The sequence below is a fragment of the Pristiophorus japonicus genome, chromosome 8, assembly GCF_044704955.1.
Source record: "Pristiophorus japonicus isolate sPriJap1 chromosome 8, sPriJap1.hap1, whole genome shotgun sequence".
NCBI classification, from domain to species: domain Eukaryota; kingdom Metazoa; phylum Chordata; class Chondrichthyes; family Pristiophoridae; genus Pristiophorus; species Pristiophorus japonicus.
The window spans coordinates 44,511,665-44,537,886 of NC_091984.1; the positions used below are offsets into that span (position 1 = coordinate 44,511,665).

Sequence of the window (26,222 nt, forward strand, 5' to 3'; positions counted from 1 at the left end):
GGCTGGCTTATGCTACGGAACTATTAGCCAACAAAAACCTTCCCGGTCCAGAGGATGCATTAAGCTCATTCAATTCAGATCAAAGTGTAGCTCTGCTTCAAATACTACTACCGCATTTGGAACTATATGCAACGCTTTAGACTCTTGCACATGATACTATCCAACGAGTTGGCAGCTGGGAAAGATTCCCCCACAACAGGTCTCTTCCAAGGGCTTTTATGAACAGAACGCAACCAATTGCGATGTCATTTTGCAAAAGAGCAGCGGCGAGACGAGGACAGATTAAAGTCCTCGGCTACCCATCCTGCCTGTACCTGCGCCCCGCTCCGAGTCGGAGGGCTCTTTGCTGTACAGCGTCGATTTTCTCTTTCTCAACCGGACCGTTTCGGCAGCCGCGGAACGCCTGCCCCGAAAGAGACTGCGCCTGAGTTTCTCCATGCTGTACACTATACTTGTGCTGGGGGGTTCGGGGGCGGGGCGGGCTCAGCGCTCCATCCACTGCCTCCTCGGCCAGCTTCCTCTCCCGTGACGTCAACGTCCCCGCGCCCCCGCCCTGCGGATCGTGCGCGCCACCACGCGGACTCGGCGCGCGCCCGTGTTCATGCTGACTCGGGGCCGGCTCGCGAGCCCGAGCGTCCACTTTTTCCCAGTTCTGACGAAGGGTCATCGACCTGAAACGTTGACTCTGTTGCTCTCTCCACAGAAGCTGAGTATTTCCGGCATTTTCTGTTTTTATATTAGCTCGCTTCCACTGGCTGGTGACTCCCTCCCCAGAAGGGGAGGCTGGTTGCCAGGGGGGACCTTATCTCTCTCCACCCCCTATTATAATCACACACGGCCTCTTGCTCCCCCTCCCCCAAGTATACAAGTGTGAGAATTTTCGGTTAACGTTCGCTCTCGCTGGTTTTAAATAAATACTGCCGACGCGCTCTTCTGCCTAGAAAGACTACAACTCCCGTGATGCCGTTTTATTTGGAACGCATGCGCAAGCGCGTCGGGGGCGTGGTCGCCCTTTCGCTGATTGGCATTTTGGGCAGTCGGCGGGCGAGTGCACTGTCGTTCCAAAGCAGCGTGTGGCCGCCTCCACAACCAATCAGAACAGCAGGAAGAGGGGAGGGAGAACAAGTCTGGCAGCCAAGTTAGGATGAGTGCACAGCGCCTGGAGCAAGGAAGGCTGCATCTTGTGAGCTAGCCCAGCTCAGGGTAAGCATTCTACTTTTACCCGAGGCATTCATCTAATGGAAGTTTAAGCAACAAGTGTAACTGCAATTAGCAGAGAGGTCAATAACCAGGGAGGGGAGGGATAGATTTAAAGTAATTGGTAGAAGGATTGGAGGGGAGTTGAGGAGAACATTTTTCACCCAGAGGGTGGTGAGGGTCTGGAACTCACTGAACGCATTTAAAAAGTGCTTGGATTATGCACTTGAAGTGGTGTAACCTACAGGGTTATGGGCCAAGATCTGAAAAATGGGATTAGGCTGGATAGCCCTTTTTCGGCTGGCACAGGCACGATGGGTCGAATAGCCTCCTTCTCTGTCATAAATTTCTATGATTCTATGAATTTCTTTTCCTAATCCATCAATTTATGAGCGAATTAATGAGCCGCACGGATTCAAAGTTTAACTTTTAGTCTGAAATGAAAATGATTTATCAATGAATGTTTAGTCTGAATTTTAATCTAGGTCTTTTTGTTCTAAATGGAAAAAAAGCTTCATTTGAGACCCTGAAGAAGCATCTGAATGTTTTATTTATTAATGAGTGAAAATCTGTTTTCGGATAAAGTACAGAAATACATTCTTCAACAACAAAATCGTTTTATTTTTGATTAAAACTCTACAGCTTTGGTTAATGATGCCTGCAACTGCCTTAGATATTGGATTATTCTCACATTCTCGTTGACTATCGAACTTTTACCTCTACCCCCCCACCCCCCCCTGCCACAAACATTACTCCCACCCCCACCCTCACCTTCACCCTCACCCAAGGTCATTTTCAGATCCATTTAATGTTGACAGTGCTCCAGGATTTTAGATTGCTGTTGATAGCCTAGCTGAGCAATTCCAGCCTGCCTTTTTAATGAAAGTTGAAAATGCTGGAAATACACAGCAGGTCTGGTAGAATCTGAAAATGGAAAAATCTGAATCTAAACCCCTTTTTTGCCAGATTTCAAAACTAGAAGATAAGCAAATGGGACTGAAAAAATGAGTGGGAGTAGAGAAATGGTAAAAAACAAGAAGTGGAAGTGTTAAGTACTGTCACACAGAAACAATTAATGCATTTAATAGCCAGTTTAAAAAAAAATTATGATCATTCAACAAGTCATGCAGCATCTGTGGAGGGAGAAATAAAGTTAATGTTTCAGGTCAATAACTTTTCATCTGTTTCATTAAGTTAGTGGGACGTAGTATTGTATAGGTGAGTTGGAGTTTGTGGTGTGGAGCTCGAGGCATATGAAATAAGCTGTGCTTAGAGCTAACAAAGCATGGATGAGAGTTTCAGTAATGCTGGGGATGAAGTAGGGACCGAGGCACTCAATGTTATGCAAGTGAAACTAGGTAGTTTTGATGATGGATAGTATGATGGGTTTGAAGTTAGGTTTAGACTGAATAAGGACACCAAAGTTGTGAACTGTCATGGAGTGGATGGAAATGGGGGCTAGGATGCAGAGTTTCTGGTAGGATCAATCAATCAATCAATTTTGATAAATCTACATAATGTTGACAACAGCTTGCCGAATCCCCCATCATCAACATCCTGGGGGTGACCATTGACCAGAAACTTAATTGGACCAGCCACATAAATACTGTGGCAACAAGAGCTGGTCAGAGGTTGGGTATTCTGTGGTGAGTGTCTCACCTCCTGACTCCCAAAGCCATTCCACCATCTACAAGGCACAAGTCAGGAATAGAAACAAAGAAAATAGGTACAGGAGTAGGCCATTTGGCCCTTCGAGCCTGCACCACCATTCAATAAGATCATGGCTGATCATTCCCTCAGTATTCCTTTCCTGCTTTCTCTCCACACCACTTGATCCCCTTAGCCGTAAGGGCCATATCTAACTCCCTCTTGAATATATCCAATGAACTGACATCAACAACTCTCTGCGGCAGGGAATTCCACAGGTTAACAACTCTCTGAGTGAAGAAGTTTCTCCTCATCTCAGTCCTAAATGGCCTACCTCTTATTCTAAGACTGTGTTCCCTGGTTCTGGACTTCCCCCAACATCAGAAACGTTCTACCTGCATCTAACCTGTCCTGTCCCGTCAGAATTTTATGTTTCTATGGGATCCCCTCTCATTCCTTTAAACTCCAATGTATAAAGGCCCAGTTGATCCAGTCTCTCATATGTCAGTCCTGCCATCCCGGGAATCAGTCTGGTGAACCTTTGCTGCACTTCCTCAATAGCAAGAACGTCCTTCCTTAGAATAGGAGACCAAAACTGAACACTATTCCAGGTGAGGCCTCACCAAGGCCCTGTACAACTGCAGTAAGACCTAAATGCTCCTATACTCAAATCCTCGAGCTATGAAGGCCAACATACCATTTGCCGCCTTCACCGCCTGCTGTACCTGTATGCCAACTTTCAATGACTGATGAACCATGACACCCAGGTCTCGTTGCACCTCCCCTTTTCCTAATCTGCTGCAATTCAGATAATATTGTGTCTTCGTGTTTTTGCCCCAAAGTGGATAACCTCACATTTATCCACATTATACTGCATCTGCCATGCATTTGCCCACTCACCTAACCTGTCCAATCACCCTGCAGCCTCCTAGCATCCCCCTCACAACTCTCACCGCCACCCAGTTTAGTGTCATCTGCAAACTTGAAGATATTACACTCAATTCCTTCATCCAAATCATTGATGTATATCGTAATAAGGTGGATGAATTAACTGTGCAAATAGATGTTGACAGATATGATGTGATTGGGATTACAGAGTCGTGGCTCCAGGATGATCAGGGCTGGGAACTCAACATCCAAGGGTATTCAACATTCAGAAAGGATAGACTAAAAGGAAAAGGAGGTGGGTTAAAGAGGAGATTAATGCAATAGTTAGGAAGGACATTAGCTTGCATGATGTGAAATCTATATGGGTAGAACTGCAGAACACCAAAGGGCAAAAAACGTTAGTGGGATTTGTGTACAGACCTCCAAACAGTAGTAGTGATGTTGGGGAGGGCATCAAACAGGAAATTAGGGGTGCATGCAATAAAGGTGCAGCAGTTATCATGGGTGACTTTAAAGCATATAGATTGGGTTAACCAAACTAGAAGCAATACGGTGGAGGAGGATTTCCTGGAGTGCATAAGGGATGGTTTTCTAGACCAATATGTCGAGGAACCAACTAGGGGTGAGGCCATCTTAGACTGGGTGTTGTGTAATGAGAGAGGATTAATTAGCAACCTTGGGGAAGAGCGACCATAATATGGTGGAATTCTACATTAGAATGGAGAATGAAACAGTTAATTCAGAGACCATGGTCCAGAACTTAAAGAAGACTAACTTTGAAGGTATGAGGCGTGAATTGGCTAGGATAGATTGGCAAATGATACTTAAGGGGTTGACAGTGGATGGGCAATGGCAGACATTTAGAGACCGCATGGATGAACTACAACAATTGTACATCCCGGTCTGGCGTAAAAATAAAAAAGGGAAGGTGGCTCAACCGTGGCTATCAAGGGAAATCAGGGATAGTATTAAAGCCAAGGAAGTGGCATACAAATGGGCCAGAAATAGCAGCAAACCCGGGGACTGGGAGAAATTTAGAACTCAGCAGAGGAGGACAAAGGGTTTGATTAGGGCAGTACGAGAAGAAGCTTGCAGGGAACATTAAGACGAACTGCAAAAGCTTCTATAGATATGTAAAGAGAAAAAGGTTAGTAAAGACAAATGTAAGTCCCCTGCAGTCAGAATCAGAGGAAGTCATAACGGGGAACAAAGAAATGGCAGACCAATTGAACAAGTACTTTGTGTCCTCCTTAGTGAATACTGAACCAAACAACCTTCCGGATATAAAAGGGGTCAGAGGGTCTAGTAAGAAGAAAGAACTGAGGGAAATCCTTATTAGTCAGGAAATTGCGTTGGGGAAGTTGATGGAATTGAAGGCCGATAAATCCCCAGGGCCTGATGGTCTGCATCCCAGAGTACTTAAGGAGGTGGTCTTAGAAATAGCGGATGCATTGACAGTCATTTTCCAACATTCCATAGACTCTGGATCTATTCCTATGGAGTGGAAGGTAGCCAATGTAACCTCACTTTTTAAAAAAGGAGGGAGAGAGAAAACAGGGAATTATAGACCAGTCAGCCTGACATCGGTAGTGGGTAAAATGATGGAATCAATTATTAAGGATGTCATAGCAGCACATTTGGAAAGAGGTGACATGATAGGTCCAAGTCAGCATGGATTTGTGAAAGGGAAATCATGCTTGACAAATCTTCTGGAATTTTTTGAAGATGTTTCCAGTAGAGTGGACAAGGGAGAACCAGTTGATGTGGTGTATTTGGACTTTCAGAAGGCTTTCGACAAGGTCCCACACAAGAGATTAAAGTGCAAAGTTAAAGCACATGGGATTGGGGGTAGTGTGCTGACGTGGATTGAGAACTGGTTGGCAGACAGGAAGCAAAGAGTAGGAGTAAATGGGTACTTTTCAGAATGGCAGGCAGTGACTAGTGGGGTACCGCAAGGTTCTGTGCTGGGGCCCCAGCTGTTTACATTGTACATTAATGATTTAGACGAGGGGATTAAATGTAGTATCTCCAAATTTGCGGATGACACTAAGTTGGGTGGCAGTGTGAGCTGCGAGGAGGATGCTATGAAGCTGCAGAGTGACTTGGATAGGTTAGGTGAGTGGGCAAATGCATGGCAGATGAAGTATAATGTGGATAAATGTGAGGTTATCCACTTTGGTGGTAAAAACAGAGAGACAGACTATTATCTGAATGGTGACAGATTAGGAAAAGGGGAGGTGCAACGAGACCTGGGTGTCATGGTACATCAGTCATTGAAGGTTGGCATGCAGGTACAGTAGGCGGTTAAGAAAGCAAATGGCATGTTGGCCTTCATAGCGAGGGGATTTGAGTACAAGGGCAGGGAGGTGTTACTACAGTTGTACAGGGCCTTGGTGAGGCCACACCTGGAGTATTGTGTACAGTTTTGATCTCCTAACTTGAGGAAGGACATTCTTGCTATTGAGGGAGTGCAGCGAAGGTTCACCAGAATGATTCCCGGGATGGCGTGACTGACATCAAGAAAGACTGGATCAACTGGGCTTGTATTCACTGGAGTTCAGAAGAATGAGAGGGGATCTCATAGAAACATTTAAAATTCTGACGGATTTAGACAGGTTAGATGCAGAAAGAATGTTCCCAATGTTGGGGAAGTCCAGAACCAGAGGTCACAATCTAAGGATAAGGGGTAAGCCATTTAGGATCGAGATGAGGAGAAACTTCTTCACTCAGAGAGTGGTGAACCTGTGGAATTCTCTACCACAGAAAGTTGTTGAGGCCAATTCATTAAATATATTCAAAAAGGAGTTGGATGTAGTCCTTACTACTCGGGGGATCATGGGGTATGGCGAGAAAGCAGGAATGGTGTACTGAAGTTGCATGTTCAGCCATGAACTCATTGAATGGTGGTGCAGGCTCAAAGGACCGAATGGCCTACTCCTGCACCTATTTTCTATGTAAAGAGCTGGGGTCCCAGCACTGAGCCCTGCGGCACTCCACTAGTCACTGCCTGCCATTCTGAAAAGGACCCATTTATCCTGACTCTCTGCTTCCTGTCTGCCAACCAGTTCTCTATCCACGTCACTATATTACCCCCAATACCATGTGCTTTGATTTTGCACACCAGTCTCTTGTGTGGGACCTTGTCAAAAGCCTTTTGAAAGTCCAAATACACCACATCCACTGGTTCTCCCTTGTCCACTCTACTGGTTACAATTCCAGAAGATTTGTCAAGCATGATTTCCCCTTCATAAATCCATGCTGACTTGGACCGATCCTGTCACTGCTTTCCAAATGCGCTGCTTTTTCATCCTTAATAATTGATTCCAACATTTTGCCCCACTACTGATGTCAGGCTAACTGGTCTATATGGAGGCAGTGAGGTTGTTTCCACTAGTCGGGGAGACTAGAACTAGGGAGCACAGCCTCAAAATACGGGGGAGCCAATTTAAAACCGAATTGAGAAGGACTTTCTTCTCCCTGAGGGTTGTAAATCTGTGGAATTCTCTGCCCAAGGAAGCAGTTGAGGCTAGCTCATTGAATGTATTCAAATCACAGATAGATAGATTTTTAACCAATAAGGGAATTAAGGGTTATGGGGAGCGGGCGGGTAAGTGGAGCTGAGTCCACGGCCAGATCAGCCATGATCTTTTTGAATGGCGGAGCAAGCTCGAGGGGCTAGATGGCCTACTACTGTTCCTAATTCTTATGTTCTTATGTATAATTACCCGCTTTCTCTCTCCCACCCTTTTTTTAAAAAGTGGTGTTACATTAGCTACCCTCCAGTCCATAGGAACTGATCCAGAGTCGATAACTGTTGGAAAATTATCACCAATGCATCCACTATTTCTCGGGCTACTTCCTTAAGTGCTCTGGGATGCAGACTATCTTGCCCCGGAGATTTATCGGCCTTCAATCCCATCGATGTTCCTAACACAATTTCCCGCCTAATAAGGATATCCTCCAGTTCCTCCTTCTCACTAGACCCTCGATCCCCTAGTACTTCCGGAAGGTTATTTATGTCTTCCTTCGTAAAGACAGAACCAAAGTATATTTGTTCAATTGGTCTGCCATTTCTTTGTTCCCCATTATAAACCTGAATCCGACTGCAAGGGACCTACGTTTGTCTTCACTAATCTTTTTCTTTTCACATATCTATAGAAGCTTTTGCAGTCAGTTTTTATGTTCCCGGCAAGCTTCTTCTCATACTCTATTTTCTCCCTCTTAATTAAACCCTTTGTCCTCCTCTGCTGAATTCTAAATTTCTCCCAGTCCTCAGGTTTGTTGCTTTTTCTGGCCAATTTATATGCCTCTTCCTTGGATTTAACACTATCCTTACTCTCCACTTTCCTGGATGAGTGCAGCTCCAACAACACTAAAGAAGCTCGACACCATCCAGGACAGAGCAGCCTGCTTGATTGGCACCCCATCCACTATCTTCAACATTAACTCCCTCTACCACCGGTGCACCGTGGCTACAGTGTGTTCCATCTGCAAGATGCAGTGCAGCAATTCGCCAAGGCTTTTTCGGCAGCACCTCCCAAACCCCGTGACCTCTACCACCTAGAAAAACAAGGGCAGCAGGCGCATGGGAACACCATCACCTGAAAGTTTCCCTCCAAGTCACACACCTTCTTGACTTGGAAGTATATTACCGTTCCTTCATCGGCGCTGGGTCAAAATCTTGCAACAACCTCCCTAACAGCACTGTGGTTGTCCTTTCACCACAAGGACTGCAGCGGTTGAAGGCGGCAGCTCACCACCACCTTCTCAAGGGCAATTAGGGATGGGCAGTAAATGCTGGCCTTGCCAGCATTACCCACATGCCATGAATGAAAAAAAAATGAGATAGGGTCCAGAATGGAAATGACTATTATGGAACAGAAGGTGAAGCTATTGTAGAAGATCTGATGACTCTGTTGGGACAGGCAGGAATGGACCATGTATGGGCCTAACTTGTTTTGTATAGAATTACATAGAATATACAGCAGAGAACCAGGCTATTCGGCCCAACCAGTCCATGCAGGCGTTCATGCTCCACTCGAACCTCCTCCCATTCTTCATCAAACTCTATCAGCAAATAGAAATACAAATTTAAACACAAGTGCTGGAAATAACATAGGTCCAGCAGCATCTGAAAAGAGAAAAGATATGGTAACATTCACCAGAACTGGAAGCTAAAAGATACTTTCATCACTCCCTGATCCAGTTCTAATTAGACCTCTCCTTGACTTATTATGATGTTGCACTGAATATTGTGTTGGTGGGGTTTCCTCCTGTTGTCACTTTGAACTAGAGAATTTTGTTGGAGTCATTTCACACCTTTATGTAATCTGTTGCATTATTTTGAGTTAAACACATTTTTTGAATCACTTCATATCTAATCATTTATTTTGTTCTGATTTCCTGCTACATCAGACCCTTTGTGATCTGTAGCAGCTCTTTGCAATCTCTCACCGCTTGTTCTTTGTCTTTTTTTTCTTTTCTCTTTTCTCTTCCATGCCTAGTGACACATAAGACAAGCCATTTCTAATGCTGCTTTTTACATCCAGCAAATTGTGCTCTGGGCTGTTTCTGCAATGATGTGGACAGGGCATTAGCCTGATTCACAACTGCCTACCGGAAGGACTGGCTAGATGCGATTTGGGGTGGGGGGGGGGTGGGTGCACTAATATCCAATTGGATGTCAACCCAGTATTTAGAGACCGGAATCCTTGTCTCCACTTGCCGGGGTTGCCTGGAGTGTGGCTCAGAGCCCGGAATGCCACCATTGACAAAGGCTCCTTCCTTGTCTGTACCAGACATATATTTTGCAAATATATATTTTGTCTTTTGCTAATCACACATTGAGTCAGAGATAATCACCTTGAGCCTGGTTTAATTTTCTTTCTGCTCTTCACCTCCCTTCCATATATTTTCAGTAACTTGGTGTAGGTTTTCTGCCTCCTTGGTTGTGTAATGTCATCTGTGCCAATTGCCATGCCTACTGAAGGAGAACCCACAACATTTGCCAAACTTCTCCACCTGATGTTCCTGTCTACGTTCTGGGGGATGCAGATATGGGTCACATTTATATCTGGTAAGTGTCTCCCTTCTTTCCTTTACTGTAATAGATTCCTATCTTGAACTATTGCATAACCGTTAAATTCTGAGTAACAAAACCAAGTTTTAGCAGCTTCAAACATATCACAATGAATATGCATCTATAGCATACGTACATGCCAGCCTATAAAACTTGTGAAGCTGTTGAACAGTTTAAAAAATGTGAACATAGCACTCGTTCCAAAATGTTGATAACTCATAAACAACGTCCAACAATTATAGGCCTCAATAAAACCATATGGCCAAGGCCACTACATCAAAGTGGCTTGAATAAATTAAATTCCTTTTTATTATAGGATTTCAGGATTTGTTAGTGTTTTGGGATCTCATTCTGCAATCCAATTTGTATTTCTGAGAGAAATGAAACCCAATGGCCTCACATGGGACATACAAAAAGAAATGTTTACAAGTGCATTAGGACATGAACTTTTCATGACTTGGAATATTGGGTACAGCGCAGTACATCAATTGTATTCATGGAAATTTACAGCACGGAAGGAGGCCATTCCGTATTGTATGGGGAAAATAAATAGAAGTACAATTTTTGCAATGAAAATTGAGAAATGTTTGAAGAAACTATATTATTGGTACATTTTCCAATGCTTTTGAAGTGTAGTATGATTCAACATTTGAAGGCAAAAATTATTTACATAGGTAACCTTCCATCATCACAGTTCACAGAAGCATGCTTATCTCTCCACACTAGTTTATAGAGATGCTGCACCGCATCTAATTCCCCACTACTTCACAGAGACACTCTCTTCTCCCATTCTCACAATTTATCCTGGCATTCCTTCTCAATTTAGTTAAGCTAGCAATCTTCATTCTCTCCCTTGTTCAAGCAGGTGCTCTTCCTTCTCTCACCCCCTCCCAGTTCAGAGGCCACAGTGGCACTTTTTCCCTTCCCCAGGTCATGTTGGCATGCTCCCTCCTCACTCCCTCCCACAATGCAGCCACTCTCCTTCCAACCCCACTCCAAGGTGCCACTTCTAGCTGCGCCTTGTTCCTGCAGCAGCGAAGATCTATTTATTGTGGATTTAGTGAATTGTCACAGATTTGCTGGCAGAACTTTTAGTCAAGGCTCAGTACCAGATGGAAAAGTAAATTATTTTGTCAGGAGGTCATATAGCAATCCTATCCCAAAACTGGCACAGGAATGTTCGTGTCCTCCTTTTTGTTTTGCAATACAAATAGTAAAGAAATGCACCAATTTAGAAAACATGATGTAATATAGTAACGAGTATATTGGCTGGTCTCGAGAAGCCACTGACCAAAGAAATATGCATGTTTATCCTGTCAGTGAAAGTGGCACTGCATACAAAATTTAGTGTCTGTCTCTGCCATCACCTACTTGAGCATGTAAATAATTCCACTGCTGACTGTAATGTCACTGCCATTATGTTTCTTCAAGGCCTCCAATTTTTTAATCGTTCCAGTCTAGATGTTTTTGCAGTAAAGGAGAGGCATCGGGACAGACTGTCAAATATCAAACTCGCAAAGTTCAACCCTAAGAAACTGTGCTGGTGGAAGAGATTAATGCGAACCGATTCATCCAACAGAGTGATTTTTTTTCTCTAAGATTGGGGCTAATTTTAACCTAAGGCGGGAATCTCACGGGATCGGATGGAACGCCGGTTTTACACCCCACCCAATATTACTCTTTACTGACTTCAATGAGGAGGAATTAAACCAGCGTTGCTCCCAATCCCATCAGTTTCCTGACGGGCAGGTTTGGTTAAAATTGCCCTTTATTATGTCTGTTCTAATAATCTTGATCACAGGGCCAGTATTTTCAGGAATTCCATTCTCGCCTCCGATTGCATTGTGGAAGTTGTCGATTTGTAAATGGAGCCCTCCCATCGGGTACTGTCCCACTCCCTTTCAAAGCCGCTTCATCACCCACCCTCAGAAAACCTACCCACTGTCCTTGCAAACTACTGCCCCATCTCCAACCGCCCTTTCTTCTCACGTGTCAGCTGTGGCTCAGTGGGTAGCACACTCGCCTACTGAGTCAGCAGGTTGTGGGTTCAAATCCCACTCCAGAAACTTGGGCACACAAATCTCGGCTGACACTCCAGTGCAGTGCTGAGGGAGTGCTGCACTGTTGGAGGTGCCAGCTTTCGGATGAGTCGTTCAAACCGAGGTCCCATCTGTGCTCTCAGGTGGATGTAAAAGATCCCATGGCACTATTTCGAAAAAGAGCAGGGGAGTTATCCCTGTTGTCTTGGCCAATATTTATCCCTCAATCAACATAACAAAAACATTATCTGGTTATTGTCACATTGCTGTTTGTGGGAGTTTGATGTGTGCAAAATGGCTGCCTCGTTTCCTGTATTACAACGGTGACTACCCTTCAAAAGTACTTCATTGGCTGTAAAGTGCTTTGAGATGACCGGTGGTCGTGAAAGACGCTATATAAATGCAAGTCTTTTCTTTAAAGTTCATGAACGTGCTGCCTCCTAAATCTGTGCCCATCTTCTCACAACTCCACATTTGAATCTCTCCAATCATGTTTATGCCCCTGCCACAGCACCAAATCTTCTGAACTAAAGTCACAGATGACTTTCTCTGTGACTGTGGTGCAGTATCACCCCTCATCCTTCTTGACTTCTCACACAGCCTTTGTCACAGTTGATCACACCATCAGAGGTTGTCCAGCACAGTGGGATCCTCCTCGTTTGGTTCCACTCTGCGTTCCTCCAACTCTGTGGCCTTTTGCACATCCCAGAATCCCTTTGTTCACCATTAGTGGCTGTGCTCTACACTCTGGAACTCCCTCCCTGTACATGTCTGCCCCTCCATCACCTCCTCCAGTTTCTAACCTCAATATAATTTCCCTTTTAATGACTAGGTGCAGCCCTTTAAGTTCAGCTCCCTTGGCAGATTGTCATATCCTCAGCAGTGTGCTGCAGGCCAAGCAGTCTGGGCCATCTTTTCCTGTGCCTGTAGCCAATTTAAAATAGGAGAGAGATTCCCATTTTAAAATGGCCCACGTCAGCTCTCTGCATTGCAGGTGCCAGCAAGCCTGCACATTGGAACAGTTAACCCAATATTTCCCATTATCGGAAAATTTAGCAGTTATAGGGCAAGGTGGGTCATGAGTCAGCTGTTGGAATGGGGAATGAAGGGACGCAGTGGAACTAACTAGAATCTATTTGATATTGGCTATTGTGTTTTTAAGTTCAGGAGAATGGTTGCTTTGTAGTGATTATCTGTTGCACAGACTGTCCTTTTTCCTTTCCAAATGTTTTGTCTCCTATTGAGTTTGTTTTTGCTGACTTGTGCAGGCATTCTGTGTGAAAACTGCTGTCTAAGGAATGTGACACAGTCTTGATGTAGACATTTTACATCCATAAATAAGTACCACCCCCACATCCAGTTTAATATTAGCATCAGAGAACCGACAATGCGGCACTAAATTTAATTTTGTAATTAAGTCAATTATTCCTGCAACAAAGCTGCCTGAGTGGCCATCCATAATTACTAGTTGCAACAGTGCAAAAAAAAATACTTGAGGGTAAGCGAATTCATGCTGAACTTCTTATGTATATTGTGTAAATACAATAGTGAAAAAGATAACCAATGTGGATAGCCTAAAACTGATTTTCTATGATTCTGATTTGTTTCTCTTTTATTTGAGGGGGGACGGTTTCCTCCTTGCATTTCAAGATACAGGCAGCTTTGCATCACTCTCCTCAGAAGCCCTTAATGTCGGTGTGTTTGTTCTACAGGTTTGATCATGAACAGTAACCTCACCAGACACACACTTGGTTTAATTCAGAGCAGACTTTTTCCATACTATTTTCAACTTGGATCTGCCTGTGCTTTCTTTAACTTAACCATCTTTGCAATTCATCATCCCAGTGAGCTGTTAAACGAAGAAGAGACATTTCAGGTACCAAACACAGTGCTTGCCATCACACAAGAGAAGATTTGGAATGGATGGGAGCGCGTATGACTTGTGTTGGGGTTAATGGTCATCATTGGAAACCTATTTTTTATTGTGGGTGGGGATATAGTCCTTTCATTCAAAGCTATTTTTCTCCTTTTCTGGGTATGTTTGGATTATGCACAAACTTTAGTCAGCTTTTTCCCAGGCTCTGCTGCTTTGAACCAGACATGAGAGCTGCAGGAGTGCAGCTCATTATCGCCTCTTTTTAAAATATTTTTTTCCTGCCCTTGTGGAGGCTGGGTCCTTCCCCGCAGCTATTTGGCTGAGATGAGCTCAGTCATGGGCAATTACTAGAACCCACCAGTGCTATGGGTGCCACACATCAGTGTTCTCTAGTGCCTTGTCATCATAAAAAGAAATTCTAGAGCCATTGAACATTGCTAGAGCCACCAAGGGGTGTTAAGTAGGAGTCGAATGTCCTGCTGGAATTCTGGGAACATCCGCTGAACTAGAGGCCAACACTATTGCTAGATGTTCTGGGGAAGGCCCTCTGAAGCATTATCTCATGCTCTAATGCTACAGCTCCTTGGGAGGGCCAGGAGTGACTGTGGAAGCTGAGGACCCTAGACCAGACCGGACAGTCTGCACCTGGCAGGACCAGAGCCAATGTCCTAGGGGAAACGTTTGCTAGTGCTGTTAGGGAGGAGTTAAACTAATATGGCAGGGGGATGGGAACCTATGCAGGGAGACAAAGGGAAGTAGAATGGGGGCATAAGCAAAAGATAGAAAGAAGAAAAGTAAAAGTGGAGGGCAGAGACACCTACGGCAAAAAGGGCCACATTACAGCAAAATTCTAAAGGGGCGCAAAGTGTGTTAGAAAGACAAGCCTGAAGGCTCTGTGCCTCACTGCGAGCAGTATTCGGAATAAGGTGGATGAATTAACTGCGCAGGTAGCAGTTAACAGGTATGATGTAATTGGCATCACGGAGACATGGCTCCAGGGTGACCAAGGCAGGGAACTCAACATCCTAGGGTATTCAACATTTAAGAAGGATAGACAGAAAGGAAAAGGAGGCAGGGTGGCATTGCTGGTTAAAGAGGAAACTAATGCAATAGTAAGAAAGGACATTAGCTTTGATGATGTGGAATCGGTATGGGTGGAGCTACGGAATGCCAAGGGGCAGAAAACGCTAGTGGGAGTTGTGTACAGACCACCAAACAGTAGTAGTAGTAAGGTTGGGGACAGCATCAAACAAGAAATTAGGGATGCATGCAATAAAGGTACAACAGTTATCATGGGTGACTTTAATCTACATATTTATTGGGCTAACCAAACTGGTAGCAATGTGGTGGAGGAGGATTTCCTGGAATGTATTATTGGATGGTTTTCTAGACCAATATGTCGAGGAAACAACTAGGGAGCTGGCCATCCTAGACTGGGTGATGTGTAATGAGAAAGGACTAATTAGCAATCTTGTTGTGCGAGGCTTCTTGGGGAAGAGTGACCATAACATGGTAGAATTCTTTATTAAGATGGAGAGTAACACAGTTAATTCAGAAACTAGGGTCCTGAACTTAAGGAAAGGTAACTTCGATGGTTTGAGGTGTAAATTGGCTAGAATAGACTAGCAAATTATACTTAAAGGGTTGACGGTGGATAGGCAATGGCAAACATTTAAAGATCACATGGATGAACTTCAGCAATTGTACATCCCTATCTGGAATAAAAATAAAACGGGGAAGGTGGCTCAACCGTGGCTAACGAGGGAAATTAAGGATAGTGTTAAATTTAAGGAAGAGGCGTATAAATTGGCCAGAAAAAGCAGCAAACCTGAGGACTGGGAGAAATTTAGAATTCAGCAGAGGAGGATAAAGGGTTTAATTGAGTGGGAGAATAGAGTACGAGAAGAAGCTTGCTGGGAACAGAAAAACTGACTGCAAAAGCTTCTATAGATATGTGAAGAGAAAAAGATTAGTAAAGACAAACGAAGGTCCCTTGCAGTCGGATTCAGGTGAATTTATAACTGGGAACAAAGAAACGGCAGACCAATTGAACAAATACTTTGGTTCTGTCTTTATGAAGGAAGACCCAAATAACCTTCCGGAAGTACTAGGGGACCGAGGGTCGAGTAGAAGGAGGAACTGAAGGATATTCTTATTAGGCAGGAAATTGTGTTAGGAAAATTGATGGGATTGAAGGCCGATAAATCCCTGGGGCCTGAAAGTCTGCATCCCAGAGTACTTAAGGAAGTGACCCTAGAAATAGTGGATGCATTGGTGATCATTTTCTAACAGTCTATCGACTCTGGTTCAGTTCCTATGGACTGGAAGGTAGCTAATGTAACACCACTTTTTAAAAAGTGAGGGAGAGAGAAAGCGGGTAATTATACACCGGTTAGCCTGACATCAGTAGTGGGGAAAATGTTGGAATCAATTATTAAGGATGAATTAGCAGCGCATTTGGAAAGCAGTAACCGGATCGGTCCAAATCAGCATGGATTTATGAAGGGGAAATCATGCTTGACAAATCTTCTGGAAATTTTTGAGGATGTAACTAGAAGGGTGGACAAGGGAGAACCAGTGGATGTGGTGTATTTGGACTTTCAAAAGGCTTTTGACAAGATCGCACACAAGATTGGTGTGCAAAATCAAAGCACATGGTATTGGGGGTAATATAGTGACGTGGATAGAGAACTGGTTGGCAGACAGGAAGCAGCGAGTCGGGATAAACGGGTCCTTTTCAGAATGGCAGGCAGTGACTAGTGGAGTGCCACAGGGCTCAGTGCTGGAACCCCAGCTCTTTACAATATACATCAATGATTTAGATGAAGGAATTGAGTGTAATATCTCCAAGTTTGCAGATGACACTAAACTGGATGGTGGTGTGAGCTGTGAGGGGGACGCTAAGAGGCTGCAGGGTGACTTGGACAGGTTAGGTGAGTGGGCAAATGCATGGCAGATGCAATATCATGTGGATAAATGTGAGGTTATCCACTTTTGGGGGAAAAAACACGAAGACAGAATATTTATAATGGCGGCAGATTAGGAAAAGGGGAGGTGCAACGAGATCTGGGTGTCATGGTCCATCAGTCATTGAAAGTTGGCATACAGGTACAGCAGGCGGTGAAGAAGGCAAATGGTATGTTGGCCCCCATAGCTCGGGGATTTGAGTATAGGAGCAGGGAGGTCTTACTGCAGCTGTACAGGGCCTTGGTGAGGCCTCACCGGGAATATTGTGTTCAGTTTTGGTCTCCTACTCTGAGGAAGGATGTTCTTGCTATTGAGGGAGTGCAGCGAAGGTTCACCAGACTGATTCCTGGGATGGCTGGACTGACATATGAGGAGAGACTGGATCAACTGGGCCTTTTTACATTGGAGTTTAGAAGGATGAGAGGGGATCTCATAGAAACATATAAGATTCTGACGGGACGGGACAGGTTAGATGCGGGTAGAATGTTCCCGATGTTGGGGAAGTCCAGAACCCGGGGACACAGTCTTAGGATAAGGGGTAGGCCATTTCGGACTGAGATGAGGAGAAACTTCTTCACTCTGAGTTGTTAACCTGTGGAATTCCCTGCCACAGAGAGTTGTTGATGCCAGTTCATTGGATATATTCAAGAGGGAGTTAGATATGGCCCTTACGGCTAAGGGGATCAAGGGATATGGAGAGAAAGCAGGAAACGGGTACTGAGGGAATGATCAGCCATGATCTTATTGAATGGTGGTGCAGGCTCGAAGGGACAAATGGCCTACTACTGCACCTATTTTCTATGTTTACCAGGGAGTCCTTAAAAAAATGAATTAAGGGCTCTGTCATTCTGTGGAATGCAGTAATCCGAGTTGAAGAACATAATTGTTAGATTGAAACCTGGTCACTTATGCCATTGTTTGTAACATGCACTCACAAACATATACAAATACGTTCAGCAGCATTCTGTCGGCCTATTTTAAATAGGTGTTTAAAAGGTTCAAAAATGTCAAACAGGTGGCAGAGTTTGTTAAATATGCTGTAGTCAGCTGTGGCTTGCTTGCTATTGGGGCTCTTAAGTGAAATGTGTTTTGATAGCCTTATGCTAATTTCTAACGACCATTAGAACAAAAAATCTGCAAAAGGACATAGTCAAGCTGAGTGAGTGAGCAAAAATTTGGCAGATGGAGTATAATGTTGGACAGTGTGAGGTCATGCACTTTGATTTTTTTTGCCAAAGTGCAAGTTGTTATTGAAATGGAGAAAGATTGCCAAGTGCCGCAGTACAGTGGGACCTGGGAGTATTTGTGCATGAAACACAAAAGGATAGTGATCAGGAAGGCCAATGGTATCTTGGCCTTTATTGCAAAGGGGATGGAGTACAAAAGCAGGGAAGTCTTGCTAAAGCTATACAAGGTATTGGTGAGGCCACACCTGGAATGCTGCGTGCAGTTTTGGTTTCCATATTTACGAAAGGATATACTTGCTTTGGAGGCAGTTCAGAGAAAGTTCACTAGGTTGATTCCGGAGATGAGGGGATTGACTTATGAGGAAAGGTTTAGGAGGTTGGGCCTCTACTCATTTCAAAAGAATGAGGGGTGATCTTACCGAAACGTATAAGGTTATGAGGGGCTTGACAAGGTGGATGCAGAGAGGATGTTTCCACTGATAGGGGAGACTAGAACTAGAGGGGCCACCCATTTAAAACAGAGATAAATTAAGAACATAAGAATTTGGAACAGGAGTAGGCCATCTAGTCCCTCGAGCCTGCTCCGCTATTCAACAACATCATGGCTGATCTGGCCGTGAACTCAGCTCCACTTACCCGCCCGCTCCCCATAACCCTTAATTACCTTATTGGTTAAAAATCTATCTATCTGTGACTTGAATACATTCAATGAGCTAGCCTCAACTGCTTCCTTGGGCAGAGAATTCCACAGATTCACAACCCTCTGGGAGAAGAAATTCCTTCTCAACTTGGTTTTAAATTGGCTCCCCCGTATTTTGAGGCTGTGCCCCCTAGTTCTAGTTCCCTGACCAGTGGAAACAACCTCTCTGCCTCTATCTTGTCTATTTTTCATTATTTTAAATGTTTCTATAAGATCACCCCTCATCCTTCTGAACTCCAACGAATAAAGACCCAGTCTACTCAATCTATCATCATAAGGTAATCCCCTCATCTCCGGTATCAGTCTAGTGAATCGTCTCTGTACCCCCTCCAAAGCTAGTATATCCTTCCTTAAGTAAGGTGACCAAAACTGCATGCAGCACTCCAGGTGCGGCCTCACCAATACCCTGCACAGTTGCAGCAGGATCTCCCTGCTTTTGTACTCCATCCCTCTCGCAATGAAGGCCAACATTCCATTCGCCTTCCTGATTACCTGCTGCACCTGCAAACTAACTTTTTGGGATTCATGCACAAGGACCCCCAGGTCCCTCTGCACCACAGCATGTTGTAATTTCTCCCCACTCAAATAATAATCCCTTTTACTGTTTTTTTTCCCCCCCAAGGTGGATGACCTCACATTTTCCGACATTGTATTCCATCTGCCAAACCTTAGCCCATTCGCTTAACCTATCTAAATCTCTTTGCAGCCTCTCTGTGTCCTCTACACAACCTGCTTTCCTACTAATCTTTGTGTCATCTGCAAATTTTGTTACACTACACTCTGTCCCCTCTTCCAGGTCATCTATGTATATTGTAAACAGTTGTGGTCCCAGCACCGATCCCTGTGGCACACCACTAACCACCGATTTCAAACCCGAAAAGGACCGATTTATCCCAACTCTCTGCTTTCTGTTAGCCAGCCAATTCTCTATCCATGCTAATACATTTCCTCTGACTCCGCGTACCTTTATCTTCTGCAGTAACCTTTTGTGTGGCACCTTATCGAATGCCTTTTGGAAATCTAAATACACCACATCCATCGGTACACCTCAATCCACCATGCTCGTTATATCCTCAAAGAATTCCAATAAATTAGTTAAACATGATTTCCCCTTCATGAATCCATGTTGCGTCTGCTTGATTGCACTATTCCTATCTAGATGTCCTGCTATTTCTTCCTTAATGATAGCTTCAAGCATTTTCCCCACTACAGATGTTAAACTATCCGGCCTATAGTTACCTGCCTTTTGTCTGCCCCCTTTTTTAAACAGAGGCGTTACATTAGCTGCTTTCCAATCCAATGGTACCTCCCCAGAGTCCAGAGAATTTTGGTAGATTATAACGAATGCATCTGCTATAACTTCCGCCATCTCTTTTAATACCATGGGATGCATTTCATCAGGACCAGTGACTTGTCTACCTTGAGATCCATTAGCCTGTCCAGCACTAACCCCCCCTAGTGATAGTGATTGTCTCAAGGTCCTCCTTTCCCACATTCCCATGACCAGCAAGTTTTGGCATGGTTTTTGTGTCTTCCACTGTGAAGACTGAAGCAAAATAATTGTTTAAGGTCTCAGCCATTTCCACATTTCCCATTATTAAATCCCCCTTCTCATCTTCTAAGGGACCAACATTTACTTCAGTCACTCTCTGCCGTTTTATATATCGGTAACAGCTTTTACTATCTGTTTTTACGTTTTGCGCAAGCTTACTTTCGTACTCTATCTTTCCTTTCTTTATTGCTTTCTTAGTCATTCTTTGCTGTCGTTTAAAATTTTCCCAATCTTCTAGTTTCCCACTAACCTTGGCCACCTTATACGCATTGGTTTTTAATTTGATACTCTCCTTTATTTCCTTCGTTATCTACGGCTGGTTATCCCTTCTCTTACCGCCCTTCTTTTTCACTGGAATATATTTTTGTTGAGCACTACGAAAAAGTTCCTTAAAAGTCCTCCATTGTTCCTCAATTGTGCCACCGTTTAGTCTGTGTTCCCAGTCTACTTTAGCCAACTCTGCCCTCATCCCACTGTAGTCCCCTTTGTTTAAGCATAGTACGCTCGTTTGAGACACTACTTCCTCACCCTCAATCTGTATTACAAATTCAACCATACTGTGATCACTCATTCCGAGAGGATCTTTTACTAGGTGATCGTTTATTATTCCTGTCTTATTACACAGGGCCAGATCTAAGATAGCTTGCTCCCTTGTAGGTTCTGTAACATACTGTTCTAAGAAACAATCCCGTATGCATTCTATGAATTCCTCCTCAAGGCTACCCCGTGCGATTTGATTTGACCAATCGATATGTAGGTTAAAATCCCCCATGATTACTGCCGTTCCTTTTTCACATGCCTCCATTATTCCCTTGATTATTGTCCGTCCCACCGTGAAGTTATTATTTGGGGGCCTATAAACTACGCCCACCAGTGACTTTTTCCCCTTGCTATCTCTAATCTCCACCCACAATGATTCAACATTTGTTCATTAGAGCCAATATTGTCGCTCACAACTGCCCGGATATCATCCTTTATTAACAGAGCTACCCCACCTCATTTCCCTTCTTGTCTATCTTTCTGAATTGTCAGATATCCCTGTATGTTTAATTCCCAGTCTTGGCCACCCTGCAACCACGTTTCTGTAATGGCCACCAAATCATACCAATTTGTAATGATTTGTGCCGTCAACTCATTTACTTTGTTTCGAATGCTGCCTGCATTTAGGTAAAGTGTTTTAATACTAGTTTTTAAACCATGATTTTTAGCTTTGACCCCTCCTGCAGCCTCTTTATATTCATACATATTGTCCCTTCCTATCACCTTGTGGTTTACATTTACCCCAGTGCTACTCTGCTGTGTTGCCTCCTGCCTTTTGCATCCTTTCTTGGGGTTCTGTTCATCTGAGCTCTCACCCACTCTAACTAGCTCAGAGCCCTCTCCTGGGTTCCCATTCCCCTGCCAAGCTAATTTAAAGCCCTCCCAACCGCACTATCAAAACCACCCGCGAGAACATTGGTCCCGTCTCTGTTGAGGTGTAACCTGTCCGACTTGTACAGGTCCCACCTACCCCAGAAGCGGTCCCAATTTTTTTTGGGGGGGAAATTCGTAGCCAATCGTTCCAATTCTTTGTCAAATCACAAACGCCAGAGGTCACCTTGCACACATCAAGGATCACTCTGCGCCAATGTTCTTAGCCAAAAGGCCTAGAGCCACTGCACCATTCCTGGAAGTACTGCAATACCAGGTTCGTGCCATGGAGGTGGATGGGTCAGGCCCCCCACACACCTCCATGGAGGTGGATGGGTCAAGCCACCCCACCCACCTCCTATTTCCAAAAAAGCAAGCATATACCTTCCTGATCCAGGGAGAACCACCTTGGGGTTATGGTGGTTACTCCCCTGTCAGGTCAGTTACGCATGATCTTAGCCAAAAGGCCGAGGAAGCGGTCCCAATTGTTCAGGAAACTAAAGCCCTCCCTCCTATACCAATGCCCCAGCCACGTATTTATCTGACTAGCCTTCCTATTTCTACCCTCACTAGTACGTGGCACTGGCAGTAATCCCGAGATTACCACCTTTGAGGTCCTGGCTTTCAATCTTACTCCTAGCCCCCTAAACTCAGCTTTCAGGACCTCGCCCCTCTTTCTACCAATGTGGACCACAACCACTGGCTGATCCCCTTCCCTCCCCAGAATGCCCTGCAGTCGCTCAGTGACATCATTGACCCTTGCACTAGGGAGGCAACACACCATCCTGATGTCACTTTTGCTGCCGCAGAAGCGCCTATCTGCTCCCCTAACTATTGAATCTCCTATCACTATAGCCCTTCCCGTCTTCTTCCTCCTCCCCCCTCCCCTGTGCAGCTGAGCCACCCACGGTGCTGTGGACTTGGCCCTGGCTGCACTCCCCAGAGGCATCACCGCCCTCGCCAGTAGTCAGAATAGAGTACCGGTTGGAGAGCGGGATAGCCTCGGGACTCCTGCACTACCTGCCTCGCCATACTCTTGTGTGCGACGGTCACCCATTCCCTATCCTCCTGTACCCTTTTAATCTGTGGGGTGACCAACGCCTGAAACGAGCTATCCACATACCTCTCGTTCTCTCGGATGCTCCTCAGTGCCTCCAGTTCTCGCTCAAGCTCCGAGACTCGGCGCTCGAATTGGAGGAGCTGGAGACACTTCCTGTACATGTGGTCATCCCCGTTGCGGGAAGCATCCAGGAATTCCCACATGGCACAGGTGTTGCATTCCGTTTGAACGAGCTGCTCTGCCATCCCACTAGTTACCCTTAAATTACCCAGCAAAAACACTGACTCCCACTACACACACTAAACAGCAATTTAGTAATTTATCCTCTTGTCTATTAGAACACAAAATCAAAGGGATATACTCACCAGCCGATCAGCCAACCACTTAACAGCTTGGCTGTGATGTCACTTTTTGATTTCTTGTCCCTCCTCCTCCCTGCACTGCTCGCTCACTGACTGCCGCTGGGCCTTTGTAGGCCGCTGACCCCGGACTGCCACTGCCACTGCTCCTCCCTGCACTCTGACGTCACCTCTCGATTTCTCACCCCTCTGTCTTTGTCTGCAGCTGGTTGGGCTGGTCTCTGGGCCTCCATCTCCTACTCTCGCACTCCTTATCAGCTGCTCTAGTGTCAGCATTGGTAGGAAAAATAAGACAAAACAACACCTGCCACCCCCACTTGCCCTTAAAACTCACCCACTTACCAAACTCACGAATGCCACTCTATGGTGCTGCACTCCGTGCTCGGCACAAGCTGCCTCTTTTTAAACTGTATCTAGGTCAGATGACTCACTACTGGTCAGTCGTTTACAGAACTGGTTTTAACTAGCTGCTAATTGCCTCCTACTGGAGAGTTACCTTGTTTTTCTCTGCCTAATCCTGAAAGAATCCCAACTATTTAACTTTTCCCCATTAAATTAAACTACTACTTACTTAGAAGCTACTGGCAATTGCTACTAACAATTTACTCCATCCTCCAAATGTTTTAAAGAGAATAACCCTTAAAACTCACCCACTTACCAAACTCACAAATGCCACTCTATGCTGCTGCACTCCGTGCTCTGCACAAGCTGCCTCTTTTTGAGGAGGAATTTCTTCTCTGAGGGTTGTAAATCTGTGGAATTCGCTGTCTCAGAGAGCTGTGGAAGCTGGGACATTGAATAAATTTAAGACAGAAATTGACAGTTTCTTAAGATAGGGGGATAAGGGGTTATGGGGAGTGGGCGGGGAAGTGGAGCTGAGTCCATGATCAGATCAGCCATGATCTTATTGAATGGCAGTGCTTGAGGGGCCGTATGACCTACGCCTGTTGCTAGTTCTTATGTTCTTGCATTAGCCCACAGTAGAAAACTGCCTTTAACTTTGATCATTAAATTGGCAGCGTAAGAGGAAGCTTTGCCTTGCATCGGACTGATGGATGTGATTCAGTCAGCGATACTGATTCAAAATGTTTACGCCCAATTTCTTTTCTTACAGATTATAATTTTCTTCATCTGTGTGACAGTTGCTGGGCTCAATGCTCAATGGTTTGGAAAGATAACTTCTGATATCATGGCTGACATGCATCTGATTGAAAAGAGCTGTGGGCTGGGGCAGGATATTGGACTGTCAACCAACAGGGAGGCCTATGACCAGCTGAAGGAGAGTAACCCCAAATACAAGACGTTTTCACACCAACTAACCCTGTATCACAACGCCTCCTCTTTGTGTAATCTGTGTTGCATCATCTGTAATGGAATAAGTTTGTACTACATGGCAGTCAATTTATCCACGTTATAAAGGTGCTCTGAGCAAGATATTTAAAGGGCCAGTGTCATGGACAAGAGTTTATTTACAGGCCAGGAGAATTTGAAATGTAAATCACTTTGCTGTGTTGACTGTGATGGTGGGCAGTAATCCAACATGATCTTTCCAATAATGATATATTTTTTTAAGTGCTAGTGTCACCATCTGCAATATTTAAACAGAACAATCAATCAATCATGAGAAGAAGAAATCTTTAAAAGCAAAGATGACAATGCACCTGGAATAGGCAGTTGAGACCATTTTGAAGTGGAACATTTTTGTTCAGTTGTAGTCTCACTTAGGCTCCCAGACAATGTGTAATGATGGATGTGTGTAAATGGGCTATCATGCTCCTGTCCCGTCTGCATCCCCCCCTCCCCCCATCACCAAATTGATGGGATGTCCAAGCACGGGAGCACAACAAGGAGGAGTTTTCTTAGTACATGCCAGCAGTGGAGAACCTCGCTAGTACATATCAGAACATTGTGAAGGAACTGCCTGTAATTTACCAATATGTGAGGGTGGCTGCATTCAGACAATTAGCCCCATTTGATTAGAACAGTTTATATACAATATACTCTTCAAAGGAATGTATAGGACTTGAAGAGACTATTGTGGAACATCTGGCTGGGTCCTAAAGTTCAAAAAATGTCTCACACTACTATCTCTCATCTCTATTTCCCAAATTTGATGACCGTATGCAACTCTCTCTGAGCAGTGATTTCCACACATTCACAACCCTCTGGATAAATCAACTGATAGATTTCCTCTCATTCTATAATGTATAAGATGTATATTAAACATATCTTGTATCAAAACACCAATAAATGCTTTTCTTATGTCAATAAAACCATCAATATTGTAAGAGTATGTGGGCCATGGAACAATCCATTATTCTATTTATCATTTGTTTTATCCTCCTTGCATGTAATCTTGATTAGGTCCAGAAAGCTCTGGTATTCGTGATGACCTAACTCTGCATCAGTTCCTATGGAGTGGAGGGTAGCCAATGTAACCTCAACTTTTTAAAAAAGGAGGGAGAGAGAAAACACAGAATTATAGACCGGTCAGCCTGACATCGGTAGTGGGTAAAATGATGGAATCAGTTATTAAAGATGTCATAGCAGCGCATTTGGAAAGAGTCAGCATGGATTTGTGAAAGGGAAATCATGCTTGACAAATCTTCTGGAATTTTGTGAGAATGTTTCCAGTAGAGTGGACAAGGGAGAACCAGTTGATGTGGTGTATTTGGACTGTCAGAAGACTTTTGACAAGGTCCCACACAAGAGATTAATGTGCAAAGTTAAAGCACATGGGATTGGGGGTAGTGTGCTAACGTCGATTGAGAACTGGTTGTCAGACAGGAAGCAAAGAGTAGGAGTAAATGGGTACTTTTCAGAATGGCAGGCAGTGACTAGTGGGGTACCGCAAGGTTCTGTGCTGGGGCCTCAGCTGTTTACATTGTACGTTAATGATTTACACGAGGCGATTAAGTCCTTACTACTCGGGGAATCAAGGGGTTATGGTGAGAAAGCAGGAATGGGGTACTGAAGTTGCATGTTCAGCCATGAACTCATTGAATGGCGGTGCAGGCTAGAAGGGCCGAATGGCCTACTCCTGCACCTATTTTCTATGTTTCTATGTAGTATCTCCAAATTTGCGGATGATACTAAGTTGGGTGGCAGTGTGAGCTGCGAGGAGGATGCTATGAGGCTGCAGAGTGACTTGGATAGGTTAGGTGAGTGGGCAAATGCATAGCAGATGAAGTATAATGTGGATAAATGTGAGGTTATCCACATTGGTGGTAAAAACAGAGAGACAGACTATTATCTGAATGA

The 26,222-nt window shown here is 44.4% G+C and overlaps 2 protein-coding genes and 1 pseudogene across 2 annotated transcripts in view; 1 reads left to right on the top strand and 2 right to left on the bottom strand.

Annotated features, from left to right (window-relative positions):
• pigb (phosphatidylinositol glycan anchor biosynthesis, class B) overlaps window positions 1–943 on the bottom strand; it is a 38,074-nt gene extending 37,131 nt beyond the window's left edge. The window contains exon 1 of the mRNA XM_070886723.1: window positions 315–943. Coding sequence (XP_070742824.1) covers window positions 315–438 — 124 coding nt within the window. The 5' untranslated portion in view covers window positions 439–943. The remainder of the gene's footprint in view (window positions 1–314) is intronic.
• On the top strand, window positions 602–25,231 carry LOC139268490 (transmembrane protein 205). The gene is made up of 4 exons (XM_070886724.1): window positions 602–1,203; window positions 9,651–9,808; window positions 13,563–13,726; window positions 24,076–25,231. The coding sequence occupies exons 2-4, from the start codon at window positions 9,688–9,690 to the stop codon at window positions 24,376–24,378; spliced, it is 588 nt and encodes a 195-aa protein (XP_070742825.1). The 5' UTR covers window positions 602–1,203; window positions 9,651–9,687; the 3' UTR covers window positions 24,379–25,231.
• On the bottom strand, window positions 21,783–22,022 carry LOC139270004 (U2 spliceosomal RNA; annotated as a pseudogene).
• Window positions 25,232–26,222: the final 991 nt, after the last annotated feature.